Here is a 19,242-nt window from a genome sequence, read left to right as displayed (position 1 = left end):
GAGTCCTCCTCAAGTAATTTGCTACTATCAATAGACAAAGAGTATAATTGAGATATCAGGACTGCTCGGTATATGAGCAAATCGTCAAGCGGGTGTTGGCTTGTGTTGGGCAGTTTCCAAACCGGGCGCCCTCGTGGCTCGTCCTCCTCTTCATCCTCATTTACATTCTCTTGCACTTCTTCGGTTTCCCAGAGATGCCTTATCTTGTCAAGGAGCTTGCAAACTTCCTCCTTGGCTCGATCAAAACTCACTGCATCGGCCGAAAACACCCCGTGGAAGAGACAAGCTTTCAGGTCTGGGTCCCCAACGGCGTAGAGGAACCGTTGGAGTTTCTCATGCAACGCAAGAAACATGAACTGGTCCCTGCTTATAGTGCTTTCTGCAGTGCCCGGGTGGGCGTTGAGCATGACTTCTTGTATGGCATGACCCAGGATACCCAGAGTCATTTGCCGGCAGAGAACGAGAGGCCCCGCGTGTCTGAGCCAAGTGTCGATCGCGACAATTTCAAGCTCGAGTGCAGTTTTTGCTGCCACCTCTTCCAAACGATCGCCATCGGTCGCGGACAACGGCCTCTCAAGGTAATCAGACGTTAGTGCCCAAACTCTTGGGCTTAACTTGAGGTCCGTCACCGGGCCATCGGTTACTGTCGTCGCCCATGAAGTTGCCTGTGCCACCAAAGTGCTCTGATCTCTGGAAAAGTCTTCAGTTTGGTCAGGAGAGAGTTCCAGGTACGCTGAAGCCCGCATGGCCCAAAATCGGCTTTGTAGGAACAGAGTATCTAGCTTGTCGCGGAACCGAATCTTTGTGCGGGGGAATAAGAGTGGTAGAAAACGTGGCCTATCCGCTATTAGAGGATACAATGGACCCCATCTCGCGATGTTGAAGTTGATCAAGTTCTGATCGAGCAGTTGTCGCAGGAGTCCGCAGGATGAAGGCCACTCTGCCGGCAATAACCCGCAACAGCGCTGACTCGGAGGTGCGTTCTGGTTATTGCAAAGACATTCTGCTTCAGCTCTCTTGAGAAACATTATGCTCAGTTCGAAGTGAACATAGTTCCAGTCGAGCTCTCTTGCATAGGTCGCTACGATCGACCCTCGTTGGTTTATCGCTTCTTCAGTTTCGATCATTGGGGCTTCCATGTATCCATTGGCGTATAGTATTAAACTTCGCACTTCATCCAACCCCTGAGAAGTCGGCGAGAGCTCGGCCTCGTATCTTTCGAAAAGCCCAACGGCACCCAAGAGCGGATGCTGGCGAAAAGTGAGGTTGAATCCGGCGCCCTGCACCCGCGGAAGTTTGGATTCTGAATCGATGATGAGGCGGGCATAGCCTCTAGCAAAAATGACGGTGAGAGTGACGACAAATCGTATGGAGCCGTATGCAGGGACCATTGAGAAGTCGGATGGTATATAATCAGCTCCTGTGGACTTGCTTCCCCATAGTTTCGTTTCGTCCAAATCCATTGCTGTCAAAAGGGCAAGCCAGGTCGCTGGGAAATAGTCGTCATGTCTCTTTTTGAGATACTTGGGGTCTTCAAGTACTACTAGGTCTGTCGCAGGGATATGGTGAGTGCGTCGATGCCGGAGATGATCCAATTGATCCCAAGATGGTTCCAATATCGCCTTGGCGAGAAGGACTGGAGTCCGTGAGACGGTTCGATATCTCATCTCGATCCAGTCAAACTTGCTATCATTAAGACGCGACCATGGACCTATGGCATAGGCGCCAGACTTGGTCCGCCCAGGTCCCGCTGCCAAAAGACCTTGTCCAATAGTCAGGGCCGCGAACAGGAGGGCAACCATACCAATAACGGCCGTGACAGCGAAACTGAGAGGGTCCCAGTTGAACTGGTTGTTCTCATCTTGAATCTCGCTGAGGATGCTGACTACTGTCTTGAGGATGCATTCTGTGGTGTTGAGAGAGCACTCGGCGCTCTTGGAAGACATTCTGGTGAAGGATACGGAGCGGGGACCTTGAAGAGGGAGACAGGCAGGCGATTGGTGTTTTATGAGTCGCGATTGTAGCGCGTGGCTGTGTCCACCAGCAAGAGAATGAGGCGCGCTATTGAAAACACTAGTCTCAGAGCGAACAGGAGGGAGCCCGCGAGGTTGGCAGAAGGCAATATTCAACTAAATTAACTTGTGGCTGGTGACGTTAGAGGTATAGTCTAATAGGTATCTGGAGTCACGATGTTGTAACGACACCAGTGTCCTTCTCAGGCTGACCCCTGATATCCCAGACGAAGGAGGTGATAATGACATTATCACTAGTCTAGCGGCACCCTCGATACCTTGACTTTGAAGTGAGGCCCAAAACAAATTCTTCGGTCATTGACACGCTCGACTTGGAAATAAACCCGGAACTTCTTCCCACCATGCCAAACCAGGATCGACTTTTGGCCCAGCTTGACTCCATGGCGTCTAAGCACCCCTTCCACAACTTCAGCTGGATAGTCAAGAGCTTCGGCGAAAACAAACAGATCTTGCATAAGCCCATCCATGCCCTCCTCAGCTGAGTTGAGGATGGTCCCTTGGAATTCCCACTCATTGTTCGACTTATGCCAAAAGCACACGAGCATCTCGCCGCTCATCCCTGAAGGCCTGACGCAGCCCCAACGTCGCACGGTGCTGTCGGGACTGAAAAAGACAGAGTCTTCTACATCCCAACACTTCTGCGGTATACCATGCACGCCTAGTCTCGGGACGTCGGACGGAAATTCGACGGCGACGGCGACGTGGCGGAAGATCGAGACCAAGCTTCCAGATGTCAGCTGCTCGCGTGGTAACCTCGTGAGCAGAGTAAAGGACTTGGAATTGATTGGATAAGAACTGGTGATGCCGAGGCTCACGTCCATTCTTCCCGACTTGGCCGCTCTCATGAAAATGTTTGGTCCGGCCTTGCGCATGGGGATGAGGATCGGTCGGTGTTGCTCATCCTTGTTGGTGCATTGGAGTGATAGAGAATATCGGATAGAACCGTCCTTGTACTCCGAGACCCAGTGAGGTCCTTGAATATGAATTCCCTTGTTGGTGATGGCCATTTCGTATTCGTTGACCAATGGATCTGTCCTCAGTGTCAGATTCGAACACCAAGTAAAGTCCTCAGGTCCATCAGCAAGGAAACTGAGATAAGGGCGTCCATCCCAGCTGCCGCGCCAGGTCCAGGCAAATATGCTCAAATCGTTAGTAGTCCTGATAATCTCCTCCTGCAGCCGTGTAAACGCCTTGCGTCCCTCCCCATAAAGCATAGGCATGTTGATGTTGAAGATTCCCAAGAGGCAATAGGCCAGGTCTTCATCTCGCGTTGTCTTCCTCTTGGCAGCCCAAGAAAACCGCTTTGCAACGCATGCCGAAGAAAGCGGAACTTTGTGACTCAGTATGCCGGCGTCGATGTTGGTTACTGTCGAGAGCTGCTTGAGGAGACTCATCTTGTCGCCAGCATTCTTCCAAGAACGATCAAAGAACTGGACGGTCTTCGGCGCAATGAGCTCTTGCAAGGTCCAACCGCGACTGAACCATCGACAGTCTTTCAAGTTTCCATCTTGCAAATCTGACAGAAAGGCGTAGCAAACCTTGGCCTGCTGGTACCACTGGTACATCGAGTTTATTGCCTCGGTGAGCTCGGCGCTACTCGACTTGTCGATGCAGCATGTATCGATCCATACGTATTCGATGCCATCGCCTATCGCAAGTCTACATGTGTTTTGAATCTTCTTGTAGCCCTTCTTATCCTTAGCGACTGGAGACTTGCAGTCCTCAAAAGTAACCTCCTCGCCATCTTCCCAAGTGTGCGAGAGGATTGCGTAGGAAGGGATGTTGTTGCGGTAAAACTCTTTGAATCGGATTTTGCCATCTTTTGTGAACTTCTTGGCAGAAATCAACCTCATTATGAAGACACAATTGGTTTCGATTGGTGTGAAAGATGTGAGTGACGAAAGATGAGGGGTTTTCTGCAATTTTGGGTAAGTAAGATTACAGACAAGCCAGATACCTATCTGGTATAGTCATATGAAACTACATTCGTTTATAAAGATATTCATCAGTATGACCAGTTCCGAATTTTCATGAGAAATATCAAGTTTAATAAAATTCAAAACGTACTGGCAAACGAATGGCAGCGGATGTCGTGGCTGTGAGAAAGGCCAATTGGGTATAAAAATGCGAAGGGAGTTAATTATGGGTCCAATCCCTTGGTTACTGGATGGAGCGATATCGAATCCTGACTCAAGTACATGCATTTAGATTCATGACATGGTTGAGATATAGCGTCTCTCAATACTGCAACCGTTTCAGGCCTACGAAACTCGCTACTTGATCTCACTCGCCATTGGCCTTATCCCTCAATACCAAAAGGATCAATGGTTGGATCCTCGTGTCTCTGATATTCCATCCAAACAGCAATGTCCTGTGCAATCTTTTCCCCGTAGACCTCCTTAACAAACCCAAACATGAGATCAATTCCCGAGCACACCCCAGAAGACGTCCAGATGTTTCCGTCGACCACCCACCGAGCACTTGGAACCCATTCGACTTGAGGACGCCAAGCAGGAATTACCTTCCAGGCACCTTTGAACGTCGTGGCTTTCTTGCCATCCAAAAGCCCAGACAGCGAGGTGATGCCGGACCCGGTGCACACGGTCACAAGGTACTTGAGGCCAGGGTACTGCTTTTGGATGAACTTGACGATTGGGTTCACGACTGTCGGGTTGGGCTGCCCGACATTGTTGGGGTCCGGGTCAAAGCAGCCCATACCGCCGGGGATGATGAGAACGTCGAGCTGCGGAGCCGTCTCAAAAGTGTGAGTAGGTGTGATAAGCTGGGAAGTGGTGAATGGGGGCATTCCCATCTTGTCTGGCCAGGTCTTCGGGAAGGTTGACGTAGGTTGCAGACTCTCTGAGATGACTGACAGCGAAATGCCCTCCACATGGGTGGTAAGGACATTGAGAACGTCGATTGGGCCACAGACATCGATGAGTTGGAAGCCCTCATAGAGGACAACTCCGTATTTTTTTGGCGTTTGCGCCATGACAGTGGAGAGCGCGGGTGTTTGGTATTAGTTGAAGGGGAGCTGGCCTGTCTCTTGTTACACAGGTGGAAGTGGAAGTGGAATTATCTGCCTATTTATACAAACTCAAGTCCTACATGAAAGAATACTACATATATCCAAACGTCTTTAAGTCCTCTTTTTCAGCATATAAGGGCGGCAATGGGCGTAAACTTGTCATCGTGACCTCAACACGATACTCGGATCCGCACCTCCCGCAAGGATTCAAGTCCAAGAACCCTTGAAGGCTGCATGAAGGGCCAGCTCCTTTGAACACTAAGCTTCTAAGAGGAAAGATCCTCCGCAGTTATGATTACAAAGGCATTTTTCCTCCTCTGTACTCTAATTATGACACCTAGACAATACGGCTCTGGCCCTGATAGACAGAGCGAGACTTGGGTAAGGCTTCTGGTGCGCATGTATAGAAGTCTTAGTCACTGGGATGCAATTATACAGCAATAGAGAGAATCAGCCTGCCCCAGGCCTTGTGTTGGTTCACGCGAGACCTGCTGGGTTGGCTGTCTGAGGGTGACTGAGAGAGGCCAAGCAGACCTGTCATTTGGCCTTGACGCATTTGTTGAAGCTCCAGGCATTCAAGGCCGGCACATTGGGACAGCCCATCTCGGCCCTACCCCACGCTCAAGAGCTTGTTAATCTGGGGTAACCTCCACCAATCCCTTCCCCAGATCCTCTCTAAGGTGGCATCCGTAGTGTTACCAGGCTGCAATTGCGGCTCCGCACCACACCCACCCAGTTGGTATCCCTGAAATGGGCTGCACCAAGGCCACATGAAGCTTGGAATATCGCCTTAGATTGTATTCAACTGAGAGACCGGCACAGTGGGACCGCCCTGGGGCAGTGGAGAATGAGGGAACAGAGAATACGATGTATCTTTGCCGTCATGTACTCAATAGCACATTTCTTCCAAAGGTATTTCTGAGCCCGTTGTCTATATAAGATGTGGTACCCAAGTCGCTTGCCTGCCGTCATCTTTTAGCTCCGGTTCCGGAAGTACATGAGCGGGAGCGGCTCCGATGCCCCAGATACGGAGCCGTGTGATGAACCCTGCATAACGGAGCCGTGATACCCCACCTGACCGGGCCTACAGCACCACCACACATTGTCCAATGGTTATTGGCAGCACCTTAGCAGTAGCTCAGGTGGTTTCGACTGTCGGTAGGTACTATCGATATAGGGATGCGTGGCATGTGAGGAGGGATAAGCGGGATGCAGGAAAAGTCCATATTTATTTATGTTCCCCCATACTACTTCTTAAAGATGGTATTGACCATGATGAGAAACAATGCTTTTTGAGAAAAATATGGAACTGTAAGATGCTTCTAATGTACCACAATATATATATATATCATAGTTGGTGCGTCTATTTGAACGGTTTGTCATAGTCGCAAGTTCAGTTTTTTTGCACGCAACGGGATAAAACCCTCACGGCATGGTACACTATATGAACATAAATCATTGTTTACTCCAAAACTCAATAAAGCATATGTCAGAAATCTAAGTCATTGGAAGAAGATGATTAAAATTAAAGTTTAACACCTCCCGATGCTAAATCCTTGTTTCAACCCTGAGGTGGCAGACCATATATGGTCGCAAGCAACGCTTCCCGCGGCACCCGTCATTTCTCTGGCTTCTGGTGCAATCACCGTCTTGGGTTGCATTCTCTTGATGGCTTCAGTGCAGAAATGGGCACAATGTTACGTGGCGAGGCGTTGAGAGGCCGGGATTATTCGTAAATATGTAGAAATAGGAACCCGATAGGTGGAAAATACTTGGAGTTACGGAATAGAATATTTGGCTGAAGCTTTCCATGAGACATAGTGGAGAGCAACTGTCACTAAAATCAGGTATAAGAACAACCTGGATCTCGCATGAGAGAGCATCACCATCACCTTCGATCTTGTCCTTTCAAATACCGATAAACGAGTCTCTTAAAATACCAGCATTATGCGGCCTGTAACTCTTCTCAGCGTCCTTGCCCTCGTCACATTCTCGGCAGCGGCCGCCGTCGACAGCCAGGACAGTGCTGCCATTGTCGCGCGCAGTTATGAGACCGAACCTCGCAGCGACTCTGCCCCGTCCTCGAATCAACGGCTTGAAAAGAGACACCTCGCTCCTCGATGGGAGGATGGCGGCGAGACCTTTGGGTGGCCTGCAGGCTCGGTCACCCGCGGCACCCGAGACTACCAGTTTGTGGTAACCAATCTCGGCAATAACAATTACCAAGTCCAGCTCTACCACAGCGGCCCTGGCAACGGACGGGATGTCAGATACACCTTCACTGCGCCTGGCATCTCGATTGTCAAGACTCTCAAGCCGCGCAGCTCTGCCTCTTTCGAAGTGACCAAGTCGGGTGATGACTTTCAGGTCCAGGTTGAACGTCCTTGAGCAGCCCAACAATGCGAAGCCACCACCGAAGGGTTGATGCAGTGGCGGTTGCGAGGTGTTGAAGCTGGGAATCAGAAGATGAGGAGACTTTGCAATCTACATCTCATCATAGGAACAAGTAAGCGAGGAAATGACATATATGATTGAAGCAGCCGAATGTTTAAGGTGATTTTGAGACAGGGGTTATCGTGTTATCCTAGGCGTAGATCTTTGGGCAGCAGCTCAAAGATCCTTGAGTGCTCCTGGAGACCTCTCCCTTAGCTATCAGCGCCCTGATGATAAGCTCGGAAAGTTGCAGGAATATTCCGAGAATCTAGCTGTGATTGATACAAGGAGCTCCGATAAATGAAGGACACCTCGGTATAGACGAAAGTAACTGAAGATACCCCCGCCAGGTCCTCACCTCGGTCAATTAGCCCAAAGTTGATGGATCGGCGGCAACACCTTCCCAAATAGGCACTTGTATGCGCCTCCGACTTGTTCACCATGATCAACTATAGTATCAAAATCCATGTTCCGCCTATAGCTGGGACTCTAGAATCACCGGCAAGTCTCCACGGCATATTCTTATTAAACTTTATTTTGACAGTTGTTGCTCGAGGGAAGAGAATCATTGGGTGGTCAGGCCACCCCATGTGCCTCCACGGACTGCATTACTCTATACAGACCTTGAAAGAACTAACAAGGGATAACCACTTTCCTTAATCGTACTGCTTGAAACCCCTCGTTTCGGTTCTTTCGGAATGGTAAACGAAGGGTCATGCGATTGCGGAAAAGATGTGTTAAGAACATGTCTACAGTATATAAAGGTTCGCTCTGTGTCGTGATTTGTACACCAAGCCAACCATCTTGGCGCACTCTCAACTCCATCTTGACTAATTCATTCTCTCAAAATGCGCTTTCTCCTCTCTTTGATTGGTCTCCTTGGAGCCGCTTGCGCTCAGCAAAGCGTCTGCGACACCAACTGCCAGAAGGGTTGCGATGCCGCTTGTCAAGCCGCCATCGAGGGTACCTACCAGTCCGAGTCCAAACTTTGGGTGAGCGACATTGTCAGCGATCCCTTCTACAGCACCCCGGCGAATATCTCTTCGGCAAAGCCAGGTGACATCCTCCGCTGGGAGGCTGTGCCCGCTGCGCTGCTCAGTCGCAACTGGACGATCCCCGCCAGCCTGAGTCTTTACCGCTTCATGTACGCCACCGAGGATATTAACAACAGCAGTATCCCCGCAACTGCCTGGGCTTTGCTCCCATTCCACAGGTCTCTCTCGACGCCTGGAGAACCTCGGAAGCTTCGGACTGTCGTCTGGGCGCATGGCACGGCCGGACGTAGTCGCCTCTGCTCGACAACCAACAACAGAGGCCTATACTATGACTGGAAGGCGCCCTTTATCCTGGCCGAGTCTGGCTATGCCGTTATTGCCCCTGACTACTCGGGTCAGGGATCCGACATTCCACAGGGATTTATGTATGAGGCTGGTTTCCTGCACGCGGCCGATGTTGCCTACTCGGTTGTTGCCGCCAGAAAGGTTATCGGAAACTTCTTGAGTCGCAAATGGGCAGTTTTTGGACATAGCGAGGGAGGCATGACAGCTTGGCGTACCGCTGAGCGTCTTGCGCGAAAGGGAGAAGAGCGTCTACTCAAAGCTGGCGAATTCATCGGGGCTGTAGCTGCTGCTCCTGCTCTGCGACCTCAGAAGCTGATTCCACTCTCGTGGAAGCAGACGGGAACTGGTGGAGGTCCATTCTCTGTCTACTTTCTTCAGTCCCTTGCCAAGCTTTTCCCCAAGCAGATCAAGGTTGAGGACTATCTCGCGGATGTTACTCAGCAACGACTCCAAGTCCTCGACAACTCCTGCTTCCAGACTGGCTTTGCTGCTGTTGGTACTCTCAGCCCTGAGCAACTCTTCAAGAACACCAGCTGGCTCCAGCATCCCGCCACCAATGAATGGGCGGTCCGGTACAATGGCCAAGGCCCTTATCCCCTTGCCGCACCGCTGCTGGTCATCCAGGGCGTCAACGATACCATCACGCCTGCGGTCCTTACTATGGAGGATTTCAACCTTACTTGCTCATCCTATCCCAAGAGCCCGATCCATGCCAAGCTGTATCCCGAGATGGGCCACGGCCAAGTTCTCGAGTCGGCTCGTGCCGATATTGAAGCTTGGCTCGACGCTAGATTCAATGGCAAACCTGCTGGAAAGGCATGCTCTATTGACAACATTGAGCCTCTGACCGATAGCTATGCGCGAGGCGAGCTGTTCTGGGCAGCCAACATTGTCCCCTTCTAAGCGACTCTAGTCACATTTTATAACATTGGAACGATTTATATATTAAATACATTTCATGGCATATTTTCCCAGTGCAGTTCGAAATTCTGAGTAGTGTCCCTCGTTCCCTCAGGCGTATCTTCATCATATCTTGGTAACTAATCTTGTTTTCCCCAACTTGCTCATCGGAGTTGCTTCCTCCAAACATGGCAATATTGGTCCTGCCATGGCCGCGTTCCACCCAATGCCCAATGTGACGTACCAGATTCAGCCCCAGCCTGTCTGCTACGTTGTCTTTGGATCAACCTTTAAGGTTGGAGATCTGGTCAAGGTTGAGGCAGTTGGAAGCAGCCTGGTTGTTGACTTTAATGCGCGCCAGGTCAACGAGGTCACCATTATTCACGACGACACCAACACGTTGTATTTCCAGTAATAGAGAATCTCAATAGCCTTGTCAATATAGACTTTGCAGGTTTTCTATCCCTCTGCTATAGACACCCTAGGCAGTTAGCATTACTCCGGATACCCTGAAACAACGCTCATCTTTCTATGCTCATTTGTCCTATGTGTTGCTCGTTATCTGGGCCTTTCTTAGACGGCTGTTGTGTAGCATTCCTACCAATCAACATCTCACGTAACCTCCCTTCTCTCAGAGTGTCAGTGTGAAATCAAGCCGGAAATGTGGTACTAAGCGATGAATATTAGATGCCAACGAGCGATGTGCATTGGCTACGTCATCGCATAATGTCCAATGAAATGAACATATTGTTTCCAGGGGAAACGAACAGACCCATAAACCTCTCCAGAGACTAATTTGCGTCACTCGGGAGACGAGTGAAGATGAAGATCGCCTTCCCATACCCTAGAGCTCAGCTCAAATGATTGATTTTCAGAGGCTATTCTTCAACAAATCCTTTAGCTCCAACACAAGCAAATGCCTCTGTTTTTATATATGTATTCGATTGTGCCATAGTCATTTGTTCTGATTATATTCACAGCAGAGATGCGTCTGTATCTCTCGGATAGCTCAGGAGTTTGCACACGACTGTATCGCATCAGCTCGGATTGAGAGCGACTCGCACTAGCATGTGTTAGTGGGTACTTTCATCTCAGCGGCGACTACATCTCAGAACCTCGTCGACTGCCCGGGACATGGGTATAAGTCAAAGGGCAAAAGAGATTGAAAATGTAACAGATAGTCTAATTATAACTTGCCTTAAAACAATCCGACCCCGTATCCTACATGTCTAATATCCTCTAAGAAAGCACCCGAAACCAAAAATCTAGAATGAGCAATGCAAACCCGCCAAAAGACTGTCACGCTAAACAATGTGCCATCCAAAATCTGCTCATTAGATACTCATCAACTCCAATTCGCGGTTCCTCTGTTCCCGCTCTTTTGTGGCCTTTGCGATTGCGCATTTGCAAAGCCGGATCAGCTCAGTCACAAAATCGTTGACCAGCTTCATGTATGTAAGCTCATGAGGTGTAAGCCGCCTCACAGGCAGCTGCCTGACTAGACCAGCAGCGTCGCTGAGAAGTTCCAGATCTGCTTGGGCCTGTTCCTCAAGCGGGTTCATGAGAAGGTTGAAAAACAGACTCATCATCGCAGCCGTGGGATAAAAGACGACGACCCTGTAAGTAAATGTTAGTAGCTGTAATAATAGAGCAAACGCGGAACTCGGCTATTGCGGAGAAACTCTTACCAGAATGCTTCGCCTGCAAGCCCGTCGATGGCCGCCCTCAGGTACACGATTGTAGACCGGCTTGCCTCCAACGACAGGGCAATACTAGACTGTATGCCTCCCTTCCATTCCCCATCCTCAGAATTGTTCTCGGATGACATCCCACAGCATCGCCCACTCGCACGGTGGATAGCAGTCATCAGATGGTGATATTCCAGATGCAACGTGATGTGCCGCATGCTTCGGGGAAGCTGCATTCCCGCAAGCGTCACCTTGGATTTCTCAGTTATCGACAGTGCAGGCCGAAAGTCCGGCGGGATCGATAGTCGCCAAGCTTCGAGTTCTTCATCAAGCTCACGGATATCGCGAAGCAGTTCTGCATCTGACTTCTTGGCAGCTTGTGCTGAGTAGAGGAGGCGACTTGTCTTGTCCTTGAGGTGGCTCAGTCGGGGATCTCCCGGAAGATGAGGTATAAGCTTTTCATCGTTATAAGATGGTGATGTAAGGTTCTCATCAAGATCTGGTAGGTAGAAATAGCAACTCATGTAGTCCTCAGGGAGGGTGAGATCGCAGTAGTCGTCAGACATCAAAGGAGGCTGGCCGGTTCTCAAGGCAATATCTTTGTCGAAGATATAACACAACCAGAACAGCATTCGGAGTTGTCGTGTTTCGCGCTCTTCACGGGTGGCGTCGGTACCATGGGCTTTGGTGGGAGTATATGTATGCCCGCCAAGCATGAAGATGATGCGACAAGCAATAGCATGTAGCATGGCAGCGGATTGCAAGTGTCCGGAGAAGGTTTGGTGCATATGCTAGTAAAAGAGTTAGCATGACTTGACGGATTCTCCTGAAGATATCCGTGTGACACATACCAGCATAAAGACAGCCTGAAGACTTGTTATGCTGGTGTCCTCAAGAGCATCTGTCAAAAGATAGTGCGCCTTCTGGGCACAGGCATCGCTGTCGAGATAAGGAATTTCCGACACCCTGCCTTGGAACAGGCAGACGATGGAGATGAAGGCATAAACGCAAGATTTGGCACTGATCTGGTCAAGAGATAGAGGCTCGGTTGAGGACTCATATGCCAAGGTAAGGGTATCTTCAAACAGGACGCGGTCGATGACGGGAAACACAAGTCGAAAGGCGGAGTGGAGGTATACATGGAGGATTTGGTCGACAAGCTTCCTATCGGGAAGCTCATACAGGTCGGAAGGGCTGTTGTAGTAGTTGGAGACGGAGGATGTGGAGGAGAATAGTCGTTGTCGCGGAGAGAGGGGTTGGAACTTGTGAAACGAAACATCCTCACCAGTCCTTGACGATAGCCACTTCATTCCTTCGGCAGAAAGTATCGGCATGCCATTATGTTGGCTGATCCGCCCAAAGTGGCAGCCACCGTAATGAATCTGACCGAATGAAACGGTGCTAGTGAAGCCGCTCGGCGTCGATGGGATAGGCGGGCATTGTGATAATTGTGGTACATATGGCGACCCAAATGCGTCAAACTGTTCGCCCAAACTTATCGAGGACCTGGTAGTCTCATCGAAGCTAGTGCGAGGCGCTGGTGTTGTTGTTACACTTGTGGAAGTAGGAGTTGAGGGCTTGGAGGGGACCGATGTCAACGAGGTATCGGTACCACGCTGACGAGCAAGAGTCTGAGCCAATGCATCTTCGATGCGCTCCAGTCTCTTTGCAAGACTTTGTTCGGAGCTTTGAGTGGTTCTGGGGGCGAGTTAGCATGCCGAATGGGGGTTTGCCCACCGCTCTATCGAGCTTAGGTGCATGTCGATGGGCCGAGCCAACACCACTCACCTGGGCTTTGCCTTCTTCTTCCGGCCTCTAACCCGGTTAAACGTACAAGCCAAGCCGTGATGTTCACACCAGTTGCAGGGTGTCTTGGAATTGGTGGAATCGCATTGGATCTGTGTGTCGTCCACCCAGTGTCAGTAGACATGGAAATGCATCCCCACAAGAAAGAATGTTCTTCTGATTGACCACCAAGGGTGCCAAGAGATGGTCCGATCATGGGGAACAGAGAGGGTCCAGATATCCAGGGTTAAGGATAAAAGAGCTGGTGTGACCGAGGGTTGGTTCCAGGTACGTACCTTTCTCTTATGACAGGCATCACAAGCCCTTTTCTGGACCATGGCGGAGACGGCACTGAATCAGAGACAGCACGCAAGCATGGCTCGGATTCAGACAAAAGCTTTGTTCCTATCTCGTGGCTGCCAGACTGGGTTGTACCACAGGCAACAAAGAGATGCAGGAGACAAGCCCAAGAGCCCTAAAGCTGGCTTTTGCCGAACTCGAGTCCAGGGAGGGCGGCGGAAGTGATAGCTATGTGTCAGTCCCGAACGGAGTCGGTAAATTGGGACACGTCTTCTGAAAATCCGAACGCGAAAGCCCGAGACCAACAAAACGAGTTTCAAGATTCAGAGCTGGGTGTGGTGACGCCGTGACGCGGAGGAGGGAAATGGATCGATTGTCCAACTTCCGCTGACTCAGCGGTAGTTTAGACGAAAGGGGAATAGCTTGAAATCCCGTCAGCGCTAACCTTCCCGCATTGATCCACAATTTCGGCAGATGGCCCGCTTTCCATGTGGGATTGTGGGAGGTGCGATCCACTTCACTCAAACAAACTCAAACCACCGCTGACTCAGCGGCATCGAGCTTTGCGCATCTTTCCGACCAACACGGTTGGCATCACAAAAACCTCTCGTCAACCCGGTCAATCGGAGCCGATGGGGCTCAGATACGAAGCAATCGGCGGCATTTGACAGATCTTGGCACCTACGTCATCCCGGACTTCGCTGCTTACCAAGGCCGACATTGTAATCGTTCCGTCGTGCCCGGACTTTTCACGCATTTGAGGGCTCCTCTAGGCGCCGACCTTCGCTTTTATCTTGATGTTCGTGTCCGTTCTCCGCGCTCCCCACACGCACATGCTTATCGAGCAGAGTGGAAATATCCCACTGCATTAGACCCATCTTTTCTATCTCAATCGGATGCCACGGACCGCGTCTGCTCCCTGATTGCGTCTTGAGAGTGTTGTTTTTCGCGTATCCCAACACCATCTCGGCTAATGACTAAGCGGCGACAGCGCTGCGAGTGCGAGCATTCGTCGCAAAATGTCAAGCAGTGTGTCAGAAACATGTGGATCCATTGGATCCGCTCGAGTTGAGGCTCATTCAAAATGGGCAAATGGAATGCTTCTATTCGCCAATCTCGAGTTGGCGTCGGACTCCCGAGAAAGCCCGCTATCCTCCATGTTGTTGTCACCATTCAGCCAACACCTCTGACTGATGGGTCCTGATTAGTATTTACGCAGCGCCTCCTTTCTTTCAAAACCTGGTCTCGGCCTCTCTCTGCTGAAAATGGCAGTTTCAACCTTGTCAAACTTGTAGCCATTTGTTTTTCAAACCTAAAGGCATTCACCCATTGTACGACAGGGGTTTGCGGCTAGCATCCTTAGCTAGGACGGGGCCATTGCCCAGACATTCACCATGGACTCCAACGACAGCGACTCCCAGACAGTCTATGACAAGACCCCTATGAACGAGCTCGAAAACAATGATTCCGATTGGGCTCTGAAGCCCAAGGTGGCCGCTTTCAAGGAACGCGACAGATCTTCTGGCTTCCCCGACCGCGAACTTGGTGTCACTTGGCAAAACCTCAACGTCGAAGTCGTCACTGCCGATGCCGCTATTCACGAAAACGTCGTCTCCCAGTTCAACATCCCGAAGCTTGTCAAAGAGTCCCGCCACAAGCCACCGTTGAAGACCATCCTCGACAACAGCCATGGATGCGTCAAGCCTGGAGAGATGCTCCTCGTTCTTGGTCGGCCTGGCTCTGGATGCACAACTCTTCTCAACATGATCGCCAACCATCGACGAGGCTACGCCTCTGTTTCTGGTGATGTTCATTACGGATCCATGACAGCCGATGAGGCCAAGACCTACAGAGGTCAGATCGTGATGAACACAGAGGAGGAGCTGTTCTTTCCATCCCTTACTGTTGGACAAACGATGGATTTTGCGACCCGGCTCAAGGTACCCTTCCAGCTCCCCGACGGAGTGACATCTGCCGAGGAGATGAGGATTGAGACACGCGACTTCCTTCTTCAATCCATGGGTATTGAGCACACCCACGACACCAAGGTCGGCAACGCCTTCATCCGAGGTGTTTCTGGTGGTGAGCGCAAGCGAGTATCCATCATTGAGACCTTGACCACTCGAGGTTCCGTGTTCTGCTGGGATAACTCCACCCGTGGTCTGGATGCTAGCACGTGAGTCTCTCCAACTTCTTATCTATTGACGTACTAACCTTATCTAGAGCTCTTGAGTATACCAAGGCGATTCGGGCGATGACCGATGTCCTCGGTCTGGCTTCCATCGTCACTCTCTACCAAGCTGGTAACGGTATCTATGACTTGTTTGACAAGGTCTTGGTCCTGGACGAAGGAAAGGAGGTCTACTATGGCCCTCTGAAGGAGGCTCGTCCATTCATGGAGAGCATGGGTTTCATCTGCCAGCATGGAGCCAACGTCGCTGACTACTTGACTGGTGTCACTGTCCCAACTGAGCGAGATGTTCGCCCTGAGTTTGAGAACCGGTTCCCAAGAAATGCGGACATGCTTCGGGTCGAGTACGAAAAGTCACCCATCTATCAGCGCATGATTGCCGAGTACGACTACCCAACAACGGATGCCGCTAAAGAGAGGACAAGACTCTTCAAGGAGGGTGTTCGCCAAGAGAAGGACAAGAAGCTGGCCGACAAGGATCCCATGACGGTTGGCTTCGTCCAGCAGGTCAAGGCTTGTGTCCAGCGCCAGTATCAGATCCTGCTTGGAGACAAGGCCACCTTCATCATCAAGCAGGTGTCCACCATCATCCAAGCCCTGATCGCCGGTTCTCTGTTCTACAACGCCCCCGATACTTCTGGTGGTCTGTTCATCAAGTCTGGTGCTTGCTTCTTCGCCATCCTGTTCAACTCTCTCCTGTCCATGTCTGAGGTTACCGACTCCTTTACTGGTCGTCCGGTACTTCTCAAGCACAAGTCGTTTGCCTTCTTCCACCCTGCCGCTTTCTGTATCGCTCAGATCACGGCTGATATCCCGGTTATTCTGTTCCAAGTCTCGACATTTTCCATCATCCTGTACTTCATGGTTGGCCTGACCTCGAGTGCCGGAGCTTTCTTCACATTCTGGGTTATCTTGGTTGCCATCACCATGGTAAGTGCAATATTGACACTCACAATTCCCAATGCTGACTTGTTTCTTTAGTGTATGACTGCGCTTTTCAGAGCTGTTGGTGCCGGATTCAGCACCTTTGATGGTGCCTCCAAGGTTTCCGGTTTCCTCATCTCGGCAACCATCATCTACTCTGGTTACATGATTCAGAAGCCCCAGATGCACCCTTGGTTCGTTTGGATCTTCTGGATCAACCCCATGGCCTATGGCTTCGATGCACTCCTTTCCAACGAGTTCCACAATAAGATTATTCCTTGTGTCGGTCCCAACCTTGTGCCCAGTGGACCTAGCTTCAACAACGCCGACCACCAGGCTTGTGCTGGCGTTGGTGGAGCACGACCCGGCCAGAACTTCGTTACTGGTGATGACTACTTGGCCTCTCTGTCATATGGTCACTCTCACCTGTGGAGGAACTTTGGCATTGTCTGGGCTTGGTGGGCTCTCTTTGTTGCCCTCACAGTCATCGCGACCTCCAAGTGGCATAACGCTTCCGAGGATGGTCCCAGTCTGCTCATTCCCCGAGAGAATGCCCACGTCACTGCTGCGCTGCGCCAAGCCGATGAGGAGGGACAAGTCAGTGAGAAGAAGGCTGTGAACAACCGAGACGGTGTTGTAGCCGACGATACAGGCAGTAACTCGGATCGGGAGGACCTTGTTCGCAACACCTCTGTCTTTACTTGGAAGAACCTCACATACACCGTCAAGACACCTTCTGGAGACCGCACCTTGCTGGATAATGTTCAAGGTTGGGTCAAGCCTGGCATGCTGGGTGCCCTGATGGGAGCTTCTGGAGCTGGAAAGACTACCCTTCTGGACGTTCTTGCTCAGCGCAAGACCGAGGGAACCATTCACGGCTCGATCATGGTTGACGGCCGACCCCTGCCTGTTTCTTTCCAACGATCTGCCGGCTACTGTGAGCAGCTGGATGTCCACGAACCCTTTGCCACTGTTCGCGAGGCTCTCGAGTTCTCTGCCCTTTTACGACAAAGCCGCGACACGCCCCGTGAAGAGAAGCTCAAGTATGTGGATACCATTATTGACCTTTTGGAGCTTCACGACCTTGCGGATACTCTTATTGGTGATGTTGGCGCTGGTCTGAGTGTCGAGCAACGCAAGCGTGTCACCATTGGTGTCGAACTGGTTTCCAAGCCTAGCATTCTTATCTTCCTTGATGAGCCTACTTCTGGTCTCGATGGCCAGTCTGCTTACAACACTGTCCGATTCTTGCGCAAGCTGGCCGGCGTCGGCCAAGCTGTTCTCGTCACCATCCACCAGCCTTCCGCCCAGCTCTTTGCCCAGTTCGATACCCTTCTTCTGCTTGCCAGGGGTGGCAAGACTGTCTACTTTGGCGAAATTGGTGAACAGGCCAAGACGGTTCGAGAGTACTTTGGCCGCTACGGCGCTCCTTGCCCTCAGGATGTCAACCCTGCTGAGCACATGATTGATGTTGTCTCTGGACACTTGTCCCAGGGCAAGGACTGGAACCAGGTTTGGCTATCGTCTCCTGAGCACGATGCTGTCGAAAAGGAACTTGACCACATCATCTCGGACGCTGCTTCCAAGCCCCCTGGAACTGTTGACGACGGAAACGAGTTCGCTACCAGCCTGTGGGAGCAGATCAGGCTTGTTACCCAGCGCATGAACCTGTCTCTGTACCGCAACACCGACTACATCAACAACAAGCTTCTACTGCACATCTCTTCGGCTCTGTTCAACGGTTTCACATTCTGGAACATTGGATCCTCCGTTGGTGAGCTTCAGCTTAAGCTGTTTACCGTTTTCAACTTCATCTTTGTCGCTCCTGGTGTCATGGCCCAGCTCCAGCCCCTGTTTATCCATCGACGCGACATCTTTGAGACGCGAGAGAAAAAGTCCAAGATGTACTCATGGATCGCCTTTGTTACTGGCTTGATCGTTTCTGAAGTCCCCTACCTCGTCCTTTGCGCTGTTTTCTACTATGTCTGCTGGTACTACACTGTTGGTTTCCCTGATGACTCTTCGCGCGCCGGATCAACATTTTTCGTCATGCTCATGTACGAGTTTGTCTACACTGGTATCGGCCAGTTTGTCGCCGCCTACGCGCCCAATGAGGTCTTTGCTTCCTTGGTCAACCCCCTCCTCCTGGGTACCCTTGTCTCCTTCTGTGGTGTGTTGGTGCCTTACCAGCAGATCCAGGCATTCTGGCGGTACTGGATGTACTGGCTCAACCCCTTCAACTACCTCATGGGCAGCATGCTTGTCTTTGACATCTGGGGCTCCGACATCAAGTGCTCCGAAAAGGAGTTTGCGCGCTTTGATCCTCCCAACGGCACGACCTGCGGCGAGTACCTGGAGGACTACCTCGGCCAGGGCCTGGGCATGATCAGCAACCTTGTCAACCCGGACGCGACGTCCGAGTGCAAGGTGTGCTCTTACACCAAGGGTGAGGACTACCTCCGCACCCTTAACCTGAAGGAGTACTACTATGGCTGGCGGGATGCGGCCATTGTTGTCATCTTTGCCATCAGCTCGTACGCTTTGGTGTACGTTCTGATGAAGCTCCGTACAAAGACCTCGAAGAAGGCCGAGTAAAAGGGAACCTGCGAGGTCCCAAATA

At 51.0% G+C, this 19,242-nt stretch overlaps 7 protein-coding genes across 7 annotated transcripts; 3 read left to right on the top strand and 4 right to left on the bottom strand.

Annotated features, from left to right (window-relative positions):
• Nucleotides 1-582: 582 nt before the first annotated feature.
• Nucleotides 583-1,946, bottom strand: LRP88_04862 (uncharacterized protein; the record flags this gene model as incomplete). Its single annotated transcript, XM_083241428.1, has 2 exons — nt 583-683; nt 1,166-1,946. The coding sequence occupies 2 exons, from the start codon at nt 1,944-1,946 to the stop codon at nt 583-585; spliced, it is 882 nt and encodes a 293-aa protein (XP_083102576.1).
• Nucleotides 1,947-2,266: 320 nt separating this feature from the next.
• Nucleotides 2,267-3,886, bottom strand: LRP88_04861 (heterokaryon incompatibility protein-domain-containing protein; the record flags this gene model as incomplete). The annotated part of the gene is made up of 1 exon (XM_083241427.1): nt 2,267-3,886. The coding sequence occupies one exon, from the start codon at nt 3,884-3,886 to the stop codon at nt 2,267-2,269; it is 1,620 nt and encodes a 539-aa protein (XP_083102575.1).
• Nucleotides 3,887-4,332: 446 nt separating this feature from the next.
• Nucleotides 4,333-5,025, bottom strand: LRP88_04860 (DJ-1/PfpI family protein; the record flags this gene model as incomplete). Its single annotated transcript, XM_083241426.1, has 1 exon — nt 4,333-5,025. One exon carries the CDS (start codon nt 5,023-5,025, stop codon nt 4,333-4,335), a length of 693 nt encoding a protein of 230 aa, XP_083102574.1.
• Nucleotides 5,026-7,008: 1,983 nt separating this feature from the next.
• Nucleotides 7,009-7,449, top strand: LRP88_04859 (uncharacterized protein; the record flags this gene model as incomplete). Its single annotated transcript, XM_083241425.1, has 1 exon — nt 7,009-7,449. One exon carries the CDS (start codon nt 7,009-7,011, stop codon nt 7,447-7,449), a length of 441 nt encoding a protein of 146 aa, XP_083102573.1.
• An 893-nt stretch (nt 7,450-8,342) lies between these two features.
• LRP88_04858 (Alpha/Beta hydrolase protein) lies at nt 8,343-9,737 on the top strand (the record flags this gene model as incomplete). Its single annotated transcript, XM_083241424.1, has 1 exon — nt 8,343-9,737. The coding sequence occupies one exon, from the start codon at nt 8,343-8,345 to the stop codon at nt 9,735-9,737; it is 1,395 nt and encodes a 464-aa protein (XP_083102572.1).
• Nucleotides 9,738-11,068: 1,331 nt separating this feature from the next.
• On the bottom strand, nt 11,069-12,732 carry LRP88_04857 (fungal specific transcription factor domain-containing protein; the record flags this gene model as incomplete). The annotated part of the gene is made up of 3 exons (XM_083241423.1): nt 11,069-11,351; nt 11,423-12,213; nt 12,274-12,732. 3 exons carry the CDS (start codon nt 12,730-12,732, stop codon nt 11,069-11,071), a joined length of 1,533 nt encoding a protein of 510 aa, XP_083102571.1.
• Nucleotides 12,733-14,901: 2,169 nt separating this feature from the next.
• LRP88_04856 (pleiotropic drug resistance family ABC transporter) lies at nt 14,902-19,217 on the top strand (the record flags this gene model as incomplete). Its single annotated transcript, XM_083241422.1, has 3 exons — nt 14,902-15,683; nt 15,731-16,628; nt 16,680-19,217. 3 exons carry the CDS (start codon nt 14,902-14,904, stop codon nt 19,215-19,217), a joined length of 4,218 nt encoding a protein of 1,405 aa, XP_083102570.1.
• Between the last annotated feature and the right edge of the window lie 25 nt (nt 19,218-19,242).

Source organism: Fusarium phalaenopsidis (assembly GCF_050370095.1).
Source record: "Fusarium phalaenopsidis strain FUZ10S chromosome Unknown contig_32292, whole genome shotgun sequence".
Classification (NCBI taxonomy): domain Eukaryota; kingdom Fungi; phylum Ascomycota; class Sordariomycetes; order Hypocreales; family Nectriaceae; genus Fusarium; species Fusarium phalaenopsidis.
Note: the sequence above shows the minus strand (reverse complement) of the source record. Positions and strands in the feature narration are given on the sequence as shown.